The sequence below is a fragment of the Anguilla rostrata genome, chromosome 5 (assembly GCF_018555375.3).
Source record: "Anguilla rostrata isolate EN2019 chromosome 5, ASM1855537v3, whole genome shotgun sequence".
NCBI lineage: Eukaryota > Metazoa > Chordata > Actinopteri > Anguilliformes > Anguillidae > Anguilla > Anguilla rostrata.
In genome coordinates, this window is record NC_057937.1 from 47,544,817 (window position 1) to 47,564,108 (window position 19,292).

At 50.6% G+C, this 19,292-nt stretch overlaps 1 protein-coding gene across 7 annotated transcripts in view; it reads left to right on the forward strand.

Annotated features, from left to right (window-relative positions):
* Nucleotides 1-18,973, forward strand: part of furina (furin (paired basic amino acid cleaving enzyme) a) — a 109,232-nt gene extending 90,259 nt beyond the window's left edge. For 6 of the 7 annotated variants that reach the window (XM_064336719.1, XM_064336720.1, XM_064336723.1 and 3 more), the window contains exons 10-16: nucleotides 999-1,099; nucleotides 2,124-2,227; nucleotides 2,517-2,634; nucleotides 4,574-4,753; nucleotides 4,928-5,052; nucleotides 5,918-6,046; nucleotides 14,403-18,973. In XM_064336719.1, coding sequence (XP_064192789.1) covers nucleotides 999-1,099; nucleotides 2,124-2,227; nucleotides 2,517-2,634; nucleotides 4,574-4,753; nucleotides 4,928-5,052; nucleotides 5,918-6,046; nucleotides 14,403-15,028 — 1,383 coding nt within the window. In that variant the 3' untranslated portion in view covers nucleotides 15,029-18,973. The remainder of the gene's footprint in view (nucleotides 1-998; nucleotides 1,100-2,123; nucleotides 2,228-2,516; nucleotides 2,635-4,573; nucleotides 4,754-4,927; nucleotides 5,053-5,917; nucleotides 6,047-14,402) is intronic. The other variant, XM_064336726.1, reaches the window with a different exon arrangement.
* The last annotated feature ends 319 nt before the right edge of the window (nucleotides 18,974-19,292 follow it).

Genomic DNA, 19,292 nt, shown 5'->3' on the forward strand with positions numbered 1-19,292 from the left:
CGCCCCCCAGACGGCCGGATGAAGAGATGTCTCCGGGAGATGGGGGAGGCGCGCGCGGACGGCGGCGGCGGTGGCTCGGATGGCGAGGCCCCGGCGGCAGAGCTCGTACGGAGCGCGCTCCGCTCTGAACGTTTCCAGAAGCCCGGGAGACCGGGGCTTCCGGCCGGGCAGCGCGCCGGTCCGGGTGAGGACAGGCCCACAGAAAACATCTGCATGCGCTGCTCAACGTCAACCTGAATCACTCATGAGTGGCCGGACGCCATCGCTTGGCTCGACTCATTCGCGCAGCGCTTTGTTTGTGACATCTGAACAATAACAAAACAAAGAGAACGATGTGGAGAGCTCTGTGGGTTGTAATGGGCGCGTGTGTCTGATTCACTTTACAGCTGCTAAGTGCGCTGGAGATCTGTTGGAGCGGGGCTCGAAAAGTTGCGTCGTGTTTCAGATTTCCTTTGATGTCGTCCTTTTCCCGTCTCCTCTGTTCCGCGGGAAAGCGCCGTGAAAAGACTTTAAACATCGGGATGTGCCAGCCGGCTCTGTGCTTATGGAGTCTGCGGCAATCGCGCTATTTACCTTCTCCTTTCAGAGGCGCTCTGCCTGTGGCAGATAAAGCCTCCCGGATCCCGCTGGAGCGGCGGCGGCGGCGACAGACAGCCTGCGCCTCTCCCCCGGTCTCCGCGACGCCATTTGAATGTGGGAGCGTGCGCCGCTCCAGTCCCCGCCTCTCCTCCCTGACTCGAGCTGCCTCCCGCACGCCGCGCGTGGCCGAGCCCGTCTGGGCAAACACACGGCTCTCCGCGCTTCTCCGCCGCGCGTTTGTCTTCCTCGAGCCCCCTCCCCCTGTCCCCCCTCCCCCGTGGCTGTCTGCAATGCAGGGAGGTAATGGCGCCGCGGCCCTACCCCAGGCTTTCCCCTGCCCGGGGGCGGGGCTTCGTGGCCGGAGGGTGTGACGCCGTCTCTCTCTCTCTCTCTCTCTCTCTCTCTCTCTCTCTCCGCAGGTGACCACCGACCTCCGGCAGAAGTGCACCGACTCGCACACGGGGACCTCGGCCTCCGCACCGCTGGCCGCCGGAATCATCGCCCTCGCCCTGGAGGCCAAGTGAGTCCCCCCCTGACCGCCCCCTGACCTCCCCCTACCCCCCATGGGCACGTCCCCCGGGCTCCGCCCCCGCCGAGCCGCGCTTCTTCCTGCCCGCCCGTTAGCCCCCTCCCTCGAGGCGGGCCCCCCCCAGCCCGATCTGGGCGCATTGAAACTGGCCGGTTCATAGCGCTGCACATAAAAGCGCGTAAGCGTTTGAACATTAATTCCCTACCTGAGCCGCCGAGTCCTCAGAGTCCTGAGCATTAGCTATTCCCGCTTCCTCTGTCATGTTGCCCTCTCCCCCATCAGCGGGCGCGGCGCTGGTGCAGAGCTGAGGGGCATATGGTTATAAAACGCTTCCTTTGAGCTCTTCCAGCTCGTTATGCTAATCGGCCGGAACACAAGCCTGTGACTTCTCCGCTGAAGGTGACCTTTGCCGAAGGACAAAACTGATTATGGACTGCATTAATTTAGCCCGCGTGCACTTTAACCCTGTTTCTCTGTGGTAGGCTCTGAATTTCCTGTGTTGTTCTGTTGGCGGTGCTTGGCTGGGGTGGGATGACTGGGTGGGATCGGGTGACGGACAGCGCGCTGCAGCAACGCGGGCGGTGTCACGGACACGCGCTCACCTGAGGTGACGACGGCGCTGCACCTGAGCCGCAGCGACGCTATTGAGCTGCGTGTGACTGCGACTGCGATGACGGGGGTTTCACTGAGCTTCGCGTGATTGGGATAACAGTAGTATTATACCGAGCTGTGCACGACTGGGACAGAAGTTACGCTTTACCGAGCTTTGCGCGACTGAAATGGACTGTTTTGGCGAAGCTACGCGTGGCTGAGGCGGCAGGCGTGTGTACTCCGAGCCGGGCTTGCGCTACGGCGACAGCCCTGTGCCGAGCGGTGCCGAGCTGTGTGACCGCAGCGGCCGCAGCCTCGCCGGCTGCGCTGGCTTGAGTGACAGTTGTCCTGCTGAGGCGCGAGCGCGAGCGAGCGGAACGGCTTTGCCCCGCGTGACGCTGGATTCGCACTCGTGTCCCCGCAGTAAGAACCTGACGTGGAGGGACATGCAGCACCTGGTGGTGAGGACGTCTCACCCCGCCCACCTGACCACCAGCGACTGGAAGACCAATGGCGTGGGCCGCAGAGGTGAGGGGGCGCGGCCTCCCTGGAGAGGCTCTCTCGTGCTGGCACAGCCACAAACAGCCCTGTTTATTACTGCCTGGAAGACCGGCTCTATTGAATTAATGGAATTTGATTAAAGCTACAGTACATTAAAACCGGGGAGGCAATGAGGTCCGAGCTCGGAGAGGAGACATCTAATGATTTCATTTGTGAAGGGGCGGCTTATTGAGCAGAAACGCATGGCGTGACATAACCGCTGTCCCTTCATCATCTTCGCTATCGATCCCCCCCCCCATTCCCCCCCCCCCAACAGTGAGCCACTCGTACGGCTACGGGCTGCTGGACGCCAGCGCCATGGTGACCCTGGCCAGGAACTGGACCAACGTGGGCCCCCAGCAGAAGTGCGTGCTGTCCATGATGTCCGAGCCCAGGTGAGAGCTCTTACCCTCTTCACCCGGGACCATTACCGTAGTGCTCCAGCCCTCACTCAAAGAAAAATGTGTGCATTGTTAAATATGATTGTTATGACTTTGAAAATGCATTTTTTTTCCCTTTTTCCCTTTTTTTTTTTTTTTTTTTACAAAATGTTTTGTAATGAAAGTTAATACATCAATGATTTTTTTTTCACTTTGAGGCTTCCATTTCAATTTACACAATTCCCAGCAGCAGATCCGTTTCAGTAATTGTGTTGTGTGTGGGTTTGGAGGGTCTGAGTGCCAGCGCCAGAGATTGTAGAACAACTTCCAAGATAATTAAGCCTGCCGAGGGCCAGATATGTGGTTACTGTGGGGCGGGCATTCGGGGTGTGACACTGCGTGGGCTGGTTCTGGATTGATTTTTAAAAATAAATTCTGAGCATGTTCTGTAAATGCCAGCGCTGTCCGTAGTTGTTCTGTTGCTCAGATATGGATCAGAAACAGAGCATGGACTGTGTGTTGGAACGCCATGCCCGTTTCCTGCCGCGCATAAATAGAGCAGTTCACATTTTTGAACGTCTGCCCTGACCCCCAGAAACAAGAGAAATCGGATCAGATTTAATTTTGCACGCTTTGCAAGCATACCACGGCCTAAATCCCCGCAAAGCTAGCCAAACTAGTAGCGGCATAGAGAAAAAACGCCAGGGATCATGGTGCAGAGAGAACCTTCACCTTCCGCTGGCACGGTAACGAGAGCTGTCGGGCGTGGCGGCGTCTGCCCCGGCCGTATCCCAGCATGCAGCCTGACGCTGCTGGAGGCTCGGGCGCCCCTCTCCCGCCCGGCGAGCCGTGGACGTGCTCCCGCCCCCGCGTTCCTCCGCGGCCGTTTGTCGCTGATGGAGCGGTCTGGCCCCTCCCCCTGGCAGGCACGCCCGCGCCCCGGGCTCACAGTGAGCGGCGCACACACGCTCTCTCTGTGAGGCCGCGCAGATCACAGACCGACTCCGCCGCTCAGACGCTGTGCTGAGATCACAGGGCTCTGGACTGAGACCCAAATCTGCACCCTGGGAGTAATGCACCCAGAGCTGAGGGAAGAGTGGGCCCTGCCATGAAGGGATTACTGCTCCCTCTCTCCCTCCACCTGTCCCTCTCTCTCTCCTTCTCTCTCTCCCTCTACCTGTCCCTCTCTCTGTCCTTCTCTCTTCTTTCCCCTTCTCTCTCTCTCACCCCCCTCTCCCTGTGTCTCCCTCTACCTGTCCCTCTCTCTCCTTCTCTCTTCTTTCTCTCTCCTCCATGTCTCTCTTGCTCTTGCTCTTTCTCTCACCCCCTTCTTCCCCTCTCTATCTCCTTTTCTCTTCTTTCCCTCTGTCCATCTCTCTGTCTCACCCCCCTCTCCCTCCGAGTGTTGCACCAGAGCAGCCATTAACCCCCTCCCCCAGCTCACCTGGTGTGGACTGTTGTGGAGGGCTCTAATCTTCTTAGCGGATTTGGCCAGGGGGCACCGAGCCTGGTACTTTAGTCTGGCAGAGGTCAGCCATGCTTCACGGGGCCTGAGCAGGTTAATCCAGTCCCAGGGCACAGGCCCCCACACTTTGGGGGAGAGAGGGGGGGGCAGGTTAATGCCCTCTTTCAGAGTGCAGCAGACTGCTGACCCCCATCTGGAATCATATGATCTGTCACAAGTTCACCCTCATTACGGCTGCAGTTCCCAACCATGTAAATGAAGATCTACTATCCCGTAGGTTTTCAGTCCAACCCTAACAAAGCACCCCTCATTCAACAGCTAGAGATCTCATTGAGCTGCTGATTAGCAGTTAGGTGTGCCAGATTAGGGTAGAAATGAAAACCCACAGGAAGGTAGATCTCCAGAAACTGGGTTGGGAACCTGTGCCTTACAGTATTTCTCCTGAATGTGTGTGGATGTGCGCTGAACGGCTGGCCTTTCCCCTCGCAGGAACATCGGCAGCCACCTTGTGGTCAGCAGGAGCGTGGACGCGTGCTTGGGGAGGCCTGACTACGTGAGCTCTCTGGAGCACGCGCAGGCCCAGCTCACCCTGTCCTACAGCCGCCGCGGCAACCTGGCCATATACCTCATCAGCCCACAGGGCACCCGCTCCACCCTGCTGGCCCAGAGGTACGCCGCGAGCCTTTCACAAGCACACACGCACGCAGCCTCCCTAGCGTCAGAGCCTGTATGTGTAGATAACTTCTCACCCAGGCAATGGAAATACATTCCCTTACGACAGAGCTGCTCACACCTCAAGGCTCACTCTGCCCGTCTCTCTCTCTCTCTCTCTCTCTCACCCAGGCCCCACGACTACTCCTCCGAGGGCTTCAACGATTGGGCCTTCATGACCACCCACTCCTGGGACGAGGACCCCCGCGGGGAGTGGACCCTGGAGATCGAGAACGTCGCCGGGGTCAGCGACTACGGTAACGGGGCCCGTCCAGCGAGACCTTTTTTTCTTCCTTGCGGCCTTTCCCCCGGTCAGAGGCGGCGAGCCCGGCCAGCCGCTCGCCAGCGAGCCCAGGCTGGAAGAGGGGCAGACCGGGCGGCGGGAGCGTTGCTGGTAGGGGGGGGAAGGGGGCCGGGGGCCGGGGGTAAACAAAATCACGGCAGCGAGAGGCACGCAGAGGGTCCCCCTCGTCTGAGAAATGGTCTTTTCAGGGGTTTTTACGAGCGGTCACAGCCCAGTTGTTTTTACTTCTGCACCTGCTTGTAAATCAGATTAATGAAATCTCCCCGAGTAAATCAAAAGGCCCAGATCTCCCGGCCCGCCCACATCTGCCCGACCGCCCGGCCGCCCCGCGGCCCGTAAATCTGGGGCCCGCGGCCGAGCGGGAGGGGGGGTCGGCGCATTCCCACCGTCCCTCCCCCGCCCGGTCCCATCGCACGGCACCCCCGCTGCCCCCTTTTGAAATTCCGTGGGTGCAAATCAGAAAGGAACCGCTTCTCTTAAGAGAAAATGTCAAGCGTATTTCTGCCTCGCTGAATATATCCTAGTCGGATATATTCCCCCCAAGTAGATTTTTTTCAATTGGAATATTTCTCAGTGGAACAGCTTTTAACATCTGTGCTCGCAAAAAAAGTAAACATTAGTGCTGAACGATTCCCTCGCTGGGATGGTTTTTATTCTCCTTCTTAGGGAGTTAAGTTTTAAAGAAGAATAAAAGTAATTAGGCTGCTTCCCCTGAGAATCCCGCTGCCTTTAAAGAACGGGCTTTATGTCACCTGTTCATGCTGGCATCGCGAGACGATAAAGATTCCAGCTCTGACTGTCCTCCCCCCCCCCCACAGGGACGCTGACGCAGTTCACCCTGGTCCTCTACGGCACCGGCTCCACTTCCATCAATCCCTCCGGATCCGACTTCAGCCAGCCGTCCAACAACAGCTGCAAGACCTTCGATGACAAGCAGATCTGCATAGGTAAGCCAGGAAGCCGTGGGGAGACTGTGCCCCCTGCAGGCGCACAGCGATACCGCATATGACGCCCTGATTGTTTTTGAAAAAGGATGATTCTTCCATGGTCCTCTTTATTTTCTAAGTATGAGCCAGCACTATTGCCTTGACTGGGTGTCAGTTTATTGTGTTTAATTGACTGTAGTCTAGACAATAAACATACCAGTAAACCAACAGTTTCTGCACCAATCAAACCAGCACATCATATCGATAAACAGGTCAAAGGCCGCTCGTAAAACCATAGTCTGCGTTTCTGCTGATTTTCCATATAGCCATGAAGTCTAAGAAGTGTCAAAAAAGGTAGCCAGTGTTCAAGTCATAACCACATGCTTAGCGGAAGTTCAAGCTGTGTTCTCTACCTTGAAATGGAGTTTAACTCATACAGAGAGTGAATCCAACATTATAATACTGTGACTTACCTTCAGACAACTGAAATAACTTCCAGTCACTCCTATACAGATACACATGCTACATTGAAACCACGTGCTTTCTGAAAGTAGATATCCTGTGGTAATTCTCAGTATTGCCCATAACCAGCACAAGGTCACAGTGTGTAGTTCCTCTTTCCTTAAAAAGGCAGCTGCTGGGTGTCTCATCTGGTTAAGGCAGTGTTCTTGTCATAGTGCATGGATGGGCCCCCATGGTCCAGGATCCAATCCCAAAGGACGCCAGTGTCGACTGGACAGTAGCCCTGTACAGCGATGTATAATTGGCTGTTCTGTCACCCAAGGAGGATCCACGTTGGCAGGGATCCACGGTCTCATCGTTCTGTAGCGACCCTTGCTGGACGATTGGGCTGCAACTCCACCTATTAAGCAGTACTCTATGATTCACAAAAGAAACAGTCACAGTGCAAAACATTCGCTATATTGCTCCTCTGTTGCGGTCGCAGATACCAACACATTAAGGACCGATTTACCGAGACTGCTTCTGTTTTTGCAACTGAATAAATTCAATGGCCTCATTTGCAATTTTGTGGCGGGACACACCCATAAGTCAGAAACATTATGCTGATTACGAGGTAAGAAATGGATACGGAACAGCCAGAGACTGGTAGTGAGGGAACCACAGTAAATATAAAACCTGAATTTACAGATCAGGAAATATACAGTAGATAATGGTCAACAAGGTGCAGCTTCACAATGCCTTTTTATAGCAGAGAAATTAATACACCAATGAAGTGAATTTAAATTTGAAGTGACATCACATATAAAATGAATTCGTTGGGTATAATAACACGAACAGTAGAGGATAAAGAAAAGATGCAATGATGTTAGGCAGCATACAAAAAGAAAAACTTTACGAGGGCAAAAGCCATAGGCGGTGGAAAGAATATTAACACAGATTGAGCCACAGGTGGAAAATCCCAGCAAACTGAGAAAGTTGTGGGGGTGGAAGGTGTAGACACGGATGAACTTGTGATGGGAGAAGGCCACAGAGAGCCTGAAAGTAGCACTGTCAGCTATTCGCAGATCATTATATGCCCTACTGAACGCATACGCAGAACGATTGTTTAAATTCAGAACAGTGTGTTCAACTGCTAGCTGATGACTTCAACAGACGTCTTGCGTCCTTTCAGTAAAACAAATATCATTTTATATCTGTAAACAAACTAGACGTGATTATTATAAATGTGTGAAACGTATATTAAATCCCATCTCCTTTTCCGGAGTGCTGTGCATCATTCGTTCGTCTCCTTCTCATGCAGCCCACAAGGAGAACCACCTGCTTTCAGGAGTTCTAAAAATTCTCACTCAGAGGGGGGGTATCAAGTAATGCATGCTTTAGTAAATTAGATGGAATACTTCATTTGTATAACCCAGTTTTAGCGCCCTCACTCCAGGTAGACATACGCATGAACACATTTAACTATCCATCAAAAGGAAAGTTCCCGAGTGATGTAATCCCAGCAAAAACGCATCCTAATAGCGATTCTGACCCACTGCGCCTTTCTATGAAACGCGGCTTTGATATTCCGACCTCGTAGCGGCTGCTGTTGAGTCAGAAAGGCGCAATCCTTTAGTAAGCCTGGTCCCGAGTGCCCTCCTCCAGCTCATCTCCTCGTGAGCCCCGCTCAGCAGTGGCGGTTTGATCCAGAATTAGCGCCTCCTGGCATCGCGCGCTTCGGACCGGAGCGCGCGCTCGTCCGCGCCCCTTCCGAATCGACAGCGCTGGATCCAGCGATGAGCGCGCTCGCGTACGATTGGGCATTCCCAGTTGGGAGAGAGAAGGCTGCTTTTCTCCGCGCCGGTAACTTTTATGAATTTGACGACATGACATGTTGTAGGGAGAAAAGGGTCTGCCGCCCCGGAGGAACGCGTCGCGTGACTGGAATGCGGAATGCAGCCCGTCAGCCTCCGGATCTGATCGCGCGCCACCTCCAGAGGGTATAATTGAGTCAATAAAACCCTCCTAATTGATCAGTCAAGACAAATTGGATAATATTCTCCATATTAGGTTTCCACCCATTCCTATTACAACTGCATGGCTTGTGAGTAATGAGAAGTGACGGAGATTTGGGTTACGCGTGTAGGACACTGTGGAGAGCTTCGCAGAGAATTTTTGGGACACCGAGAGGACAGCACTGAAACTCGTATCTCCTCAGTGTTCGCTTATTCCTCCGATAACACGTGAGACCTCAAAAAAAAGAATATTTTAAAAAATTTAAATTGATGTATTAACACTTGGACTGGGTAATTCCCTCCATGATCTGATGGGGAGTTTTTATTCACAACACACATACAGCATGTGATTGTGTTTTGTACTTCATATGTTCTCGGACTGTTGAATTTAGGAAAGTCAAGCTTGGTGGAAATAGGCAAAATGACCCCTGACTTTCAGGAGTGTCCTTATTATGTAACCCAGCCAAGACTCCACACCCCCCCACATATACATTCATGCGTACATACGTATACTCAAACTTGCACATGCACACACACATGCACGTAAATGCACACACATACGCACATACACACACGCCGCGCGCGCACACACGCTTGCAGACAAACACACTTTTATGCAGCGAGACAGTAGGATTTGAAGACCTCACGCATACAGCTCGGCTCACTGATCATAGTAATGGAGGCTGGTACAGCCTGAAGGGAAGTCTGTCCCGGGCTCTTTAAATTTGTATGAATAATTGGGCAGAAGAGACAGACAGACAGGCCTGGATGAGTGGCAGCTTTAATCAGTGGAGCTGCTCTTCTAGCTCCCTGCGCCAGTGAGAGAAACGCATCACCTTCATCACACTCTCCACTGTCCAAAACCACCTCAGGCCTAATATCACCTCTACTTGCCTCCATATACTAACGCTTGCAACTTTCCCTAATGCACAACTCCCTCTGTATTGTGCTCGCATAAACTGAGAGCTATGACTGGCTGTCATACAGGATTCCACCTGAGTCCTGCTCCATATACCCTCGTTGCCATAAGTACCCAGAGTGCACATCGCAGCAGAGAACTTTATAAGCTCCTTATTTCACTGCTGACCTTCAGGAGCCTCGGTCCCCTGCCAGCAGAAAGCCTCAGAAATAATTCCTGCCCGCGTCCGCTCAGACGGGTGCATCTTGAGCTCGGGCGCCCCGAAATCCCCCCTCTGCTTACCTGGGCTCCCGGACGCCCCTCCTCCTGCGGGCACCGTCCCCTTACCTCGCACAGAGGAGGCGCTAACGAGCACCGGGTTCGACCCGCGCCCCCCCCCCCTCCTGCCCCGCTTCGCACGTCTCGCCGGCCCACTTAAGAGCGCCTCAGATAACCACCGGCTTCACTTAAAATGGGTTAAAGAGGGAAAATGCGGCCCCAGGAAGATTTCCCTTCCAAATCACAGGAGGCGTCGAGTCAAATGGGCACTGTAATTAGCCGCATAATAAAATGGGAAGTAAACATTGTGAAAATAAAAAATCATCCACAAGGTTTTTCAGACTCAATAAAAAAACAAACAGTGCTGGTAATGATGATCATCATTCAGAAAGCCTGTGTATTTACTCTGTTATTTTTAATTGGCTTGACACAACTGCAAAATACAAGTAAAGCCACAAGCGGCGTTGGGAGGGGTCCAAGCATTGGCACTATCGCACCCCCTATCGAGCGATTTTTAACCCTCCTATTATGTTCAAATTAACTAACAACTTTTATGTTTGGGGTCAATTTGACCCCAGCAATATAAACCTGCAGAAAATAGTTGTAACTGAAAGTGTTACCAAAGTTTCTCTCAGCTACTTTAGGCCTTTCTACTGACCATCTTAATAGCCCAGTAAATAAAACATGACCCCCCCCATCCTCCCCTCCCCAATGTCATTCATTGACCTAAAATTGAAAACAAAGTTTTTGGCGTTTGCAGGGCTTTATGTTGGTATTAAGTGCTCATTAAAAAAGAAAAATAACATTCGGAAAGAAACACACCTTTTATTATCAAGCATAGTAACATTTTATGTTCAGGGTCAATTTGACCCCAGGAAAAAAAATTTTAAATGTCAAACATTTCAAATGTTTAGGTTCAGAAAACACTTCAGAACATCAATAAGTAACACATGACAGTTATTCAATAATGAAGAAACACCAATAAAAAGTAAATTAGTCACCAGAATTGAGTTTTGATAAAAGAATGAACATAACAGCTCAACTAGGTACCCGTGGGTATCAATTCTTCATTCAAACGAGATAGGTGCAAGTTTGTCACGCTCCTGTCGACCCTGCCTTATTCCCTGTCATCAAAGCGTATAATGTGGGAGAAAACATGAAATGTCTCCAGAGACATTGTAGCTGGAAAAATTGCCCTACCAGTGTCAGCATTCCAAAGGCTTGCTGTTGCTTCACCTTTTGACTTGTACACTCCTGCCAAATTAAGCAACCCAATATAGCATTGCTAGGGAGTCACATCCAGCTCTTTCCAATTGTCACCATACACACGCCTCCCCTCTAAGTTTGTCATCTCAAGAATATCCTGTTGCATTGATGGTGTTATGAAGAGTTAAAATGCAGACTTTGTCTTGTACATGACTGCTAGCATATCTAGTGTGGCCTGGAACCATTTTGATGACATTAGCAGCACTATGTCTACCCTGTCTTTCAACTGGGGATCCAGTCCATAGTAGTTCTCCATTTTTGGAAGTAAACATGTCAGTTCTTGGTGGTTGAGAGGCGACAGGAAGGTTTCTTGGTGGTTGAGAGATGACGGGGGGTTTCTTGGTGGTTGAGAGATGACAGGAGGGTCTTCTGGTGGTTGAGAGATGACAGGATGGTTTTTTGTGGTTGAGAAACAACAGGAGGGTCAGAATGTGGTATCTCAAAGGCTTCATTCTCATCATCAGAGGAGGATGTCACACAGTCAGGGTCCTCCTCAACATTATCCTCCGTCTCAGACATATCCGCATCTAAATCACTTTCACTCTCCAAGATCTGTGACTTTTAGTAGGTTTGGAAATATGAATGAAGGTGTTGTCTTTTGAACTATAACGGTCAGTAACAAAATCTAATTACGTGGCCCGCACAAGTATAAATGATCTGGCCGTTTGCGAGTGCCGCACACAACAGAAACTACGCAAAATGCAGACTACGCAAAAGTATAAAAAAGCATTTTGATGGTCCGGCGTGTATGTAGAGCTGCAGCGCTTCCGCACCGCAACTAAAAAAGGCATCAGACACATTCCAATCCATTGCTCAGCTTAGCAGAGAATGCACATTTCAGAGCGCCTCAGAGACAGATAGAATAATAATACACATTTCAAATAATAAATACGACATTGAGAAAAAACGAAACAAAAGACGAAATATCAACTCGCGACCTGCGTGCTGCGCGCAGAGTAGCCTACCGTATTATTTATTTAGACATTGGCATATAAGAACATTTTCGGTTACACTGACCTATAAAACGCTATTCCAAAAGCAAAATCAGACATGTTATACATCGTTAGGAAGCTTAAACTCTCACCTACTGAATAAATGAATTGTCAATCAAGCCAGACTGTACTAAAAAGGGCGACAACGCCGTAAACAACAGGTGTGGTATGACGCACAGCTATTTTTGAAGGTAGCCTACCCAGGCATCACAAATGGATTGTCCAAGACAATATATGACCACTCAGTCGCAAAAGGGACATTTCTACGCGTAAAACCAATGGTAAGATTGTATATTTATTCAATGTTTAGTCCCAGATATTGACTGTAGAATGACATGGTATAATTTTAAAAAACTTTGTCGCGTTTATTTTGTTATTCAATGAGCAGCGTTTTCACTGCTGAATTGGCATATTTTAGGGCTAATGTCGGGTTTATCTTGTTGCTATGACGGAATACGATTTCTCTCAGCATAATGACGGATTCAAAGACTAAACAAACTCACCCGATATTGTCTTCAAATGGATCCATGCCAAAGAAAAGTAATTATTCATCCTCTCAAAAAGCTTTTACTAACAAACTTTTAGTAGCATGCACTCTTGATGGCACTGTCTTCCATTGCTTCCCCGACGTTCAGACCCTCCCCCTCACTGATAAAAACTAGACCCTACGGTATCGGATTACTTGTCGCCATGGATCTCTTCTAGCCACTTGCCGTAAAGAAGTTTACTGGATGTTGTAACACTTTAGATTTGGAGCTACAGCTCTTCCGTACCCCAACTAATAAAAAAGTCCAAATGGCAGGCAAACAATACGGCGGACATAGGTCCCAATGGCAAAGATGTAGAGCATGTTCAGATGCATAGGTCAATTAAGTTTTGTGTTGATCTAACTTATGGTGTGGGAGTTATGGCCTTTTACGCATGACCCTTTGTTATAGCGCCACCATCTGGCCGACATAGGTGATTTGTAGTGCCTGAGTAGTGGGGGGGCCATAGGAACCCACCTACCAAATTTGGTTGCTCTAGGACTTATGGTTGCTGAGACACTTTTAGCGGAGAAAAATAATAATAAGAATAATAATCCTAACAGATATTAATAATCCTCCCACCCGCCCAAAGGGATCACAGAGCTTCTCCACCCTAGCTCCCCAGTGGTGGAACGAACTCCCCGTCCCTCTCCGAACCTCCCCCTCACTATCCATCTTCCGCCGTGGCCTGAAGACTCATCTCTTCAGACTATACCTAGAATAACCACCACCATGCTGTGTATATATATATATATTTAAAAAAAAAAAACCCTTTTTCCTTGTCACTTGTTACATGTTGCCCCATCCCTGCACTTCTTGGTAAATTGTATTTGTCCTAATACTCTAGCTTAATCTTCTGCCTAGTTTGGCTTTGCAGATGTTAGACCAGGATAGTGTTCATTGTTCTCAGCTAGAAATAGCTGTACAAAATAAGTAATTGTACCTTACTGAACCCGTGTTCAGCAGTTGTCTACGATCATGAAAATGCACTTCTTGTACGTCGCTTTGGATAAAAGCGTCTGCCAAATGAATGTAATGTAATGTAAAGATACAATAGGGTTCCACCAGCTTCGCTGCTTGGACCCCTAATAAATACATAATTTCTCCTCCACTCTAAAGTAGCTGGCTTCACTATAATAAGGCTTCACTAGACCAGTCAGCAAAGCCTCTTAACATATTCAGCCCCACAACACATGGCGTACTCATTTTATTTCCTTAATGCCGCGCTGGCTGAATGGCTTATTGTACTTTAGGAAATCAGCCTGGATGTGCAGTTATGAGAGCGGTTTCCTTTCACAATTATTTTATTCCTAAAGTGATTAAAGCGAAATAATCTTTCTTAAGTAAAAGCCTTGCGAGTCATTAAGCTGATCTAATGGCTGAGTCTGCGTGCTTTTCTCCCCTTAACGCGCTGGCGCAGATGCCCGCGCGTGCGCACGCTCCAGGTTGTCAGCGCCTCACCTGCAGGAGCGCGCGTGCTCTCTGTCACCATCGGTTACCCTTGCCTGTCGGCGCGGGCGATCCACAGCGCGCGTCCTCAAGGCCCTCGGAACGCTCGCCGCAGCGCTCCTCGTTAAAGAACATGTCAGCGCTCCTGATTTAATATTCCTGATTTAATAAGGAGGGCTGGAAGACGGCCAGCCTGGTGAATAGACACATCGCAGCTGAGAGAAGCTCTCTGTGAGGGCACGCACGCACGCACGCTCATACGCGGGGGGGGTGGGGGGGTGGTCACGGGGTCAACTAGAGACTCATCAGAGATAAATCTCCACTTTTGGCTCCTCCTCCTGTCTCATTCTCAGCTGATAATACAGTGCAAATGTGTCTTTCTGCGTTTCCTTTCTGAAGTGGTGAATCTGAAGGAATTATTCAGGGGGATAAGGCAGATGTAGTGCAGTTGGAGTGTGCAGTATGGTATTGTGTGTGTAATGCGTGGTTTGCTGTGTTCTCTCCCTGCAGAGTGTAGTCGGGGCTTCCTCCTGTTCCAGCAGGGCTGTGTGAGGGACTGCCCCCCAGGCTACACCCCCGGCTCCCTGCCCCTCAACTACACCCTGGAGAACTGGGCGGAGCTGTCCTCTGTGCAGGCCTGCCTGCCCTGCCACCCGTCCTGCCTGACCTGCGCCAGCCCCAGCTCCACAGACTGCCTGTCCTGCCCCCCCCACAACCACCTGGACCCCATCTCCAGCACCTGCCTGCACCAGAACCAGATCCTGCGCGAGTCCCCCGACGGGCGGGGCGGGGCAGGCGAGGGCCGGACCCCCTCGGGGGCGGAGCCTCCCTCCCGGCTGCCCGTGGCCGCGGCGGTGGTCGGCTGCATCTTCATCGCGGTCACGTTCGCCGCCATCTTCGGCCTCCTGCAGCTGCGCTCGGGCGGCGCCCCCTGCGGCGGGCACAGCAAACTGCACACGCTGGAGTCGGGCGCGGGCACCCGCGTGGGCTTCGGGATCGGACGGGGTAGGGTGGTCTCCTACAAGGGAATCCCTTCGGTGTGGGGGGACGACGGGTTCAACTCCGAGTCCGAGAACGAGGAGTTTGACGGCCACAGCGAGAGGACTGCCTTTATCAAAACGCAAAGTGCTCTTTAACCCACCTCCTGTCTAAACGCCTCCTCGCCTCTCGCGCTCCTCTTGTTTCGACACCTCCCCCCCCTCCACCCCTCTCTGGATCTTTCCTTTCCGCCTCCACAGACATGTCTGGACGCTCGAGTTTCTTTTCCGCGGGGTTTTCTATGTCTTCCGCTCTTCCTGCTGGTGACCGGACGGGACTCCCGTGTCCCGCGCGGCTGGGCTGGGGGCGGAGCCCTGGGCACGCCCACTCGGCACACAACTGGGTGCCTCATTGCTGCTGAGGTGGGAGGTGCTTGGAGAATCTGCCCTGTGGCCTCCAATCACAAAATTTCATTCTTCAAGGGTCTTGGCCAATGGGGTTAGAACCGTGACTGGGAGGAATGATTTTCACAGAGTGGTTCATTGGGTTTTTTTTTTTTTTTTGAATCCCCCTTTGGGGTAATAAAGATAGTTATTGTTTTTTCCGCTTCCTCCTCTTTATTTTCAGCATCGGTGAACATGGGTGACCTGGCTGCCCTGGGCCAGCACTAAAGCTGCGTGACCCGGGAGGACGGCGGCGGGTTTGCAGATAGCGGGAGCGTCACCCCCGTTCGCTCAGTCCCTGCCTCCCCCCCCCCCCCCCACCCTGCTCACCACGTCCCTCGGTCTCCACGGTGTGAGAATGGCTTCCCCACTCAGTCGTCCATCCAGGGGTCTCCCCTGTCCTCATGGGAATAAAGGAAGCTTGTTCTCTCTGCCTGACGCTGTTTTTATTTAACACTAAGTGGGCGTGGGCGTGGCCTCGGCCCGCCTCCCCGCCGCCACCTTTTCTCTGACGCGAGGGTGCGAGTCAGACGCCTTGGAAGCAGAAAGGCAGCTCTCTCACTCTGGCCTCAGCCACCGAAGCACTGCGGTCTGCACGGGCTCCACGCACTCGGCCCTCAATCAAACCCACCAATCAGGCTTCGCTCTCTCAAAGCGTGCAAGCAGAACACTAAAGGTTGATTCGGAGCGGTGCGCGCTATCTTTAGCTCAGACCTCCAGTCGTTTTAGGCCCCGCTGAGCCCCGTTCTCTCTCTCTCTCTCTCTACTGTTGAATCAGAGGAGCCGGCGCTAGCCTCACCTCATTGGCCGGTTTATTTCCGCTAGCGCGCTCTCAGACCCCGCTGTGGTAGGTCTCTAACGGACGCTCGCAGAGAGCCGCGCAGGAAAGCCAGTGTAACGCTAATCCACCCAGTGGCAAGCTTTAATTCCGCTTCCTGCAACTTGCCACTTTCCGGCTTCAAGGGGTGTTAAAACATTTTCCTTGCTAGTTCCTGAGCTCTGGGTTTTGGGGTTGTAGATTTCTGGGCTTTTTTTTTTTTTTTTCTTGTTAGTTCTTTTTGTCCATCCGTGTCCGCGCAAACGTGGAAGAGCTCGGAGAGGGACATGCTTGGTGTGCAGCGTGTGTCACCTGTCTAAAATAAGGGCTCAAACAGCCCTCTCAGCGCAGCAGTAGACCATGTGAGGACTTTAACGGGCTGCATTTTACGCACAGCAGAGTGGACAGAGCAAGACCTGTGCCCAACAGAGTTTACTCTAAAAGCTCTGTCTCCAGAGTCAGGTGTCTTTGTCATTTGAGCCTCTTGCTACCGTTCATTGAAATTTGGTCGTAATGGAACAAAGTTATTTTGTGAGTGCAATAAGGAACGTATGTAGAGGGCCTAATGACTACATTAGGAATATTAGTAGAGGGGAGATTTATTGTGCGGTCTGCAATCCCACTGTTCTATTGGTAGGTGTGTGGCGTTTGTGTTCCTGAAAATGCTATTAAGAAGATGAATACGTATTTGGCGGCTGGTTGTTTACTAAAAGCTCTAAATTCCCTGGCCTCTGTGAGCAAGCTGGCTTTGCAGTAGTCACACCCCCACTGCTTATCTCCATTTACAGTTCTGTGATTGACAGGAGAGCTGGACAAAATTTTATATTTCTCATTGACTACATTCAGAGGGACACTACTTTATTTTTATTCCCAGAAATGCTCTGAGGGATTTGCTATACATATCTATATTGGAAAAACTTTTTTTGTTTGTTTAAATGCATATCCTTTTGCTGTAATTTGCATCTTGTTAATTTTCTCCTGATTATGAAAATGGAATCCTCAATCCTTTTTATTTTTTTATTTTCCATGATCGTTTTCTTAAGTGAGTTTTCAGTCCGTTTCCGCTGCAGAGATGACATGTAGACAAAGTGCTGTCACGGGCCTTGCTTTTAGTCCTCTGGTTAATGTCTGCCATCTTCAAAGGAGTGACATCAGATGGATTTATAACACGGGGCCCTTTTTTGAAAGATTGAAAATGGCAAGTGCTGACAGAAAAGCAGAGCAATGCCACGGTCTTCAAAGGGGTCTCTGCGAGGGCCGACGGGGGTCTCTTCCTTTCCACAGATGCTCTCTTTTGAAACTGGTTGGCCTCGGTCCGCCAGAGCCGTAATGGTGACATTAAGTGCCCCGCCCCCTCCCCCGGCTTTTCCTGAAAGGCTTGCCTTTACCCTTTCTCTCTTTAATGGCGTGCGCCGCCTGCAACACCGTGCACTGAAATTGGCCTCGGCCGTCCTCTTGTTCCCCCCGCTCCTTCCCCCCACCTGCCCGGAGATGGCAGTGATCGAATATGGAAGTCATTTATGGCTGCTACTAAATTGTTTTTCGGGGCTGCGCGGCAAGGTGGCCCTCAACTGTAAATCTTGTACAATCCAGCGCGCGCCCAAAATGAAGCCATCATCCCCACTTAAATGGGCACAGCCTGCATTTCATTAATCAGAGTGCTATGGAAGGTTCCATTGTAGCAAGGGATGGGGGGGGGGTGGCTGTCTTCTGATTATCAAATGGCACGCAGCGCAGACAATGCCGGCCTCCATGCAAACCCGTGTTCCTAAACTGAGTAAAGGGTTAATCCTATGCCATGCCTTGTGAAGGATTTGTCCAAACGGCATTACAGGCTCAGACCCTCTAGCCGCACTGGCGATGCGATTGTATTTGTTGTTGCCAGCTTGCATCATTCTTTTTGAATTCCCGCTTGGCTTCAGATTCCTTTGTTCTTTTTTTTTTCCCCATCTTGAATATGAAAATCTTTTGTGCATATGCAATGTTAGTCTGCAGAGCCCCACAGCAGTGAAGGAAAAGAAAGAAGAGATCTCCCCCCCCCCCCCCCCCCTTTCAGTTCTGTCTGTCTCAGTGTGCCAGCAGTGCTTCACAGAACAAGGAGAAAGGGTTCCAGGCAGTGCGGGGGGGGGGGGAATAACCAAAGACCGCATGCTTTCACAGTAATGCTTTGGTGGCTTTGACCTTCTGAGATGATTGGTTGGTGTGTGAGGGCATCAGGGGGATGGACACCTTTCCATTCGTCTGACTGGAGGTGACTAATGTTGGGCATTAAATGCTGTGCCGCACCACCCCCTTGTTCTCTGTAAGGTCTAATGGTCCCTCACCATCCCAAAATGGTTGAAGGAAAACAGCAGTGGCAGTCTTGATTTTTGCATCCCCTCCATCCACCTCCCCCTCCCCCTCCCAGAAGTGGTCACCTGGTCAATCTAGCAGTGTGCCCTAAAGAAAACATGACCTCCTCTTAAAGGGCTGAATGTCTTGTATATGTGTCATCACAGAGTCTGTAGAAGAAAGCCTTTGAGTTTGGAGCTCTGGGTGTACACACCCACTGGAGATGAGGAACCATCTCCCCTAGTGAGGGGAGCACAGGCCTCTGTCTTCATGCAGTACTTTAGCGAGGTTGACCTACACTTATATCATTGCGAATGACTGACTGTCTGAGATGGGAAAGCAAACTCTAAAATAAGGCCTATTTTTGTACTATATATATATGGTGCACAGTCATTTTTCTTGTAATTTAAAATTTATTTTGCTTGTTTTTTTTCCTTTTTATTTAATTGATGTCAATATGCGGATTAAATAGATTCTAAGTAAAATAAAATAAAAATCTATGCAAACTACAACAGCTGTTGTCTATTTTTTGTGAACATTCTTTTGTGATATTCTATCAAACTCGTCAGTTTTCCCTGTTATAAAAAGTTAAGCTGAACACCACTCTCAGGCTCAGTGTCTTTTCTCCCTCACCCAGCAGCTTGCAAACTCATTATATTATGTTCATTCACTAGGGTACTTCTGCATAATCACTTCCTTTACATGTTGATGCAAGACACAGATGCACTTAACCAATATTCCTTTTATAGGCTCGTACAAGCATAAGGGAAACGTTTAATACTTAGAGGTTCTCTGAACACTCCATACCGTTGTATTGGGATATAAAATATT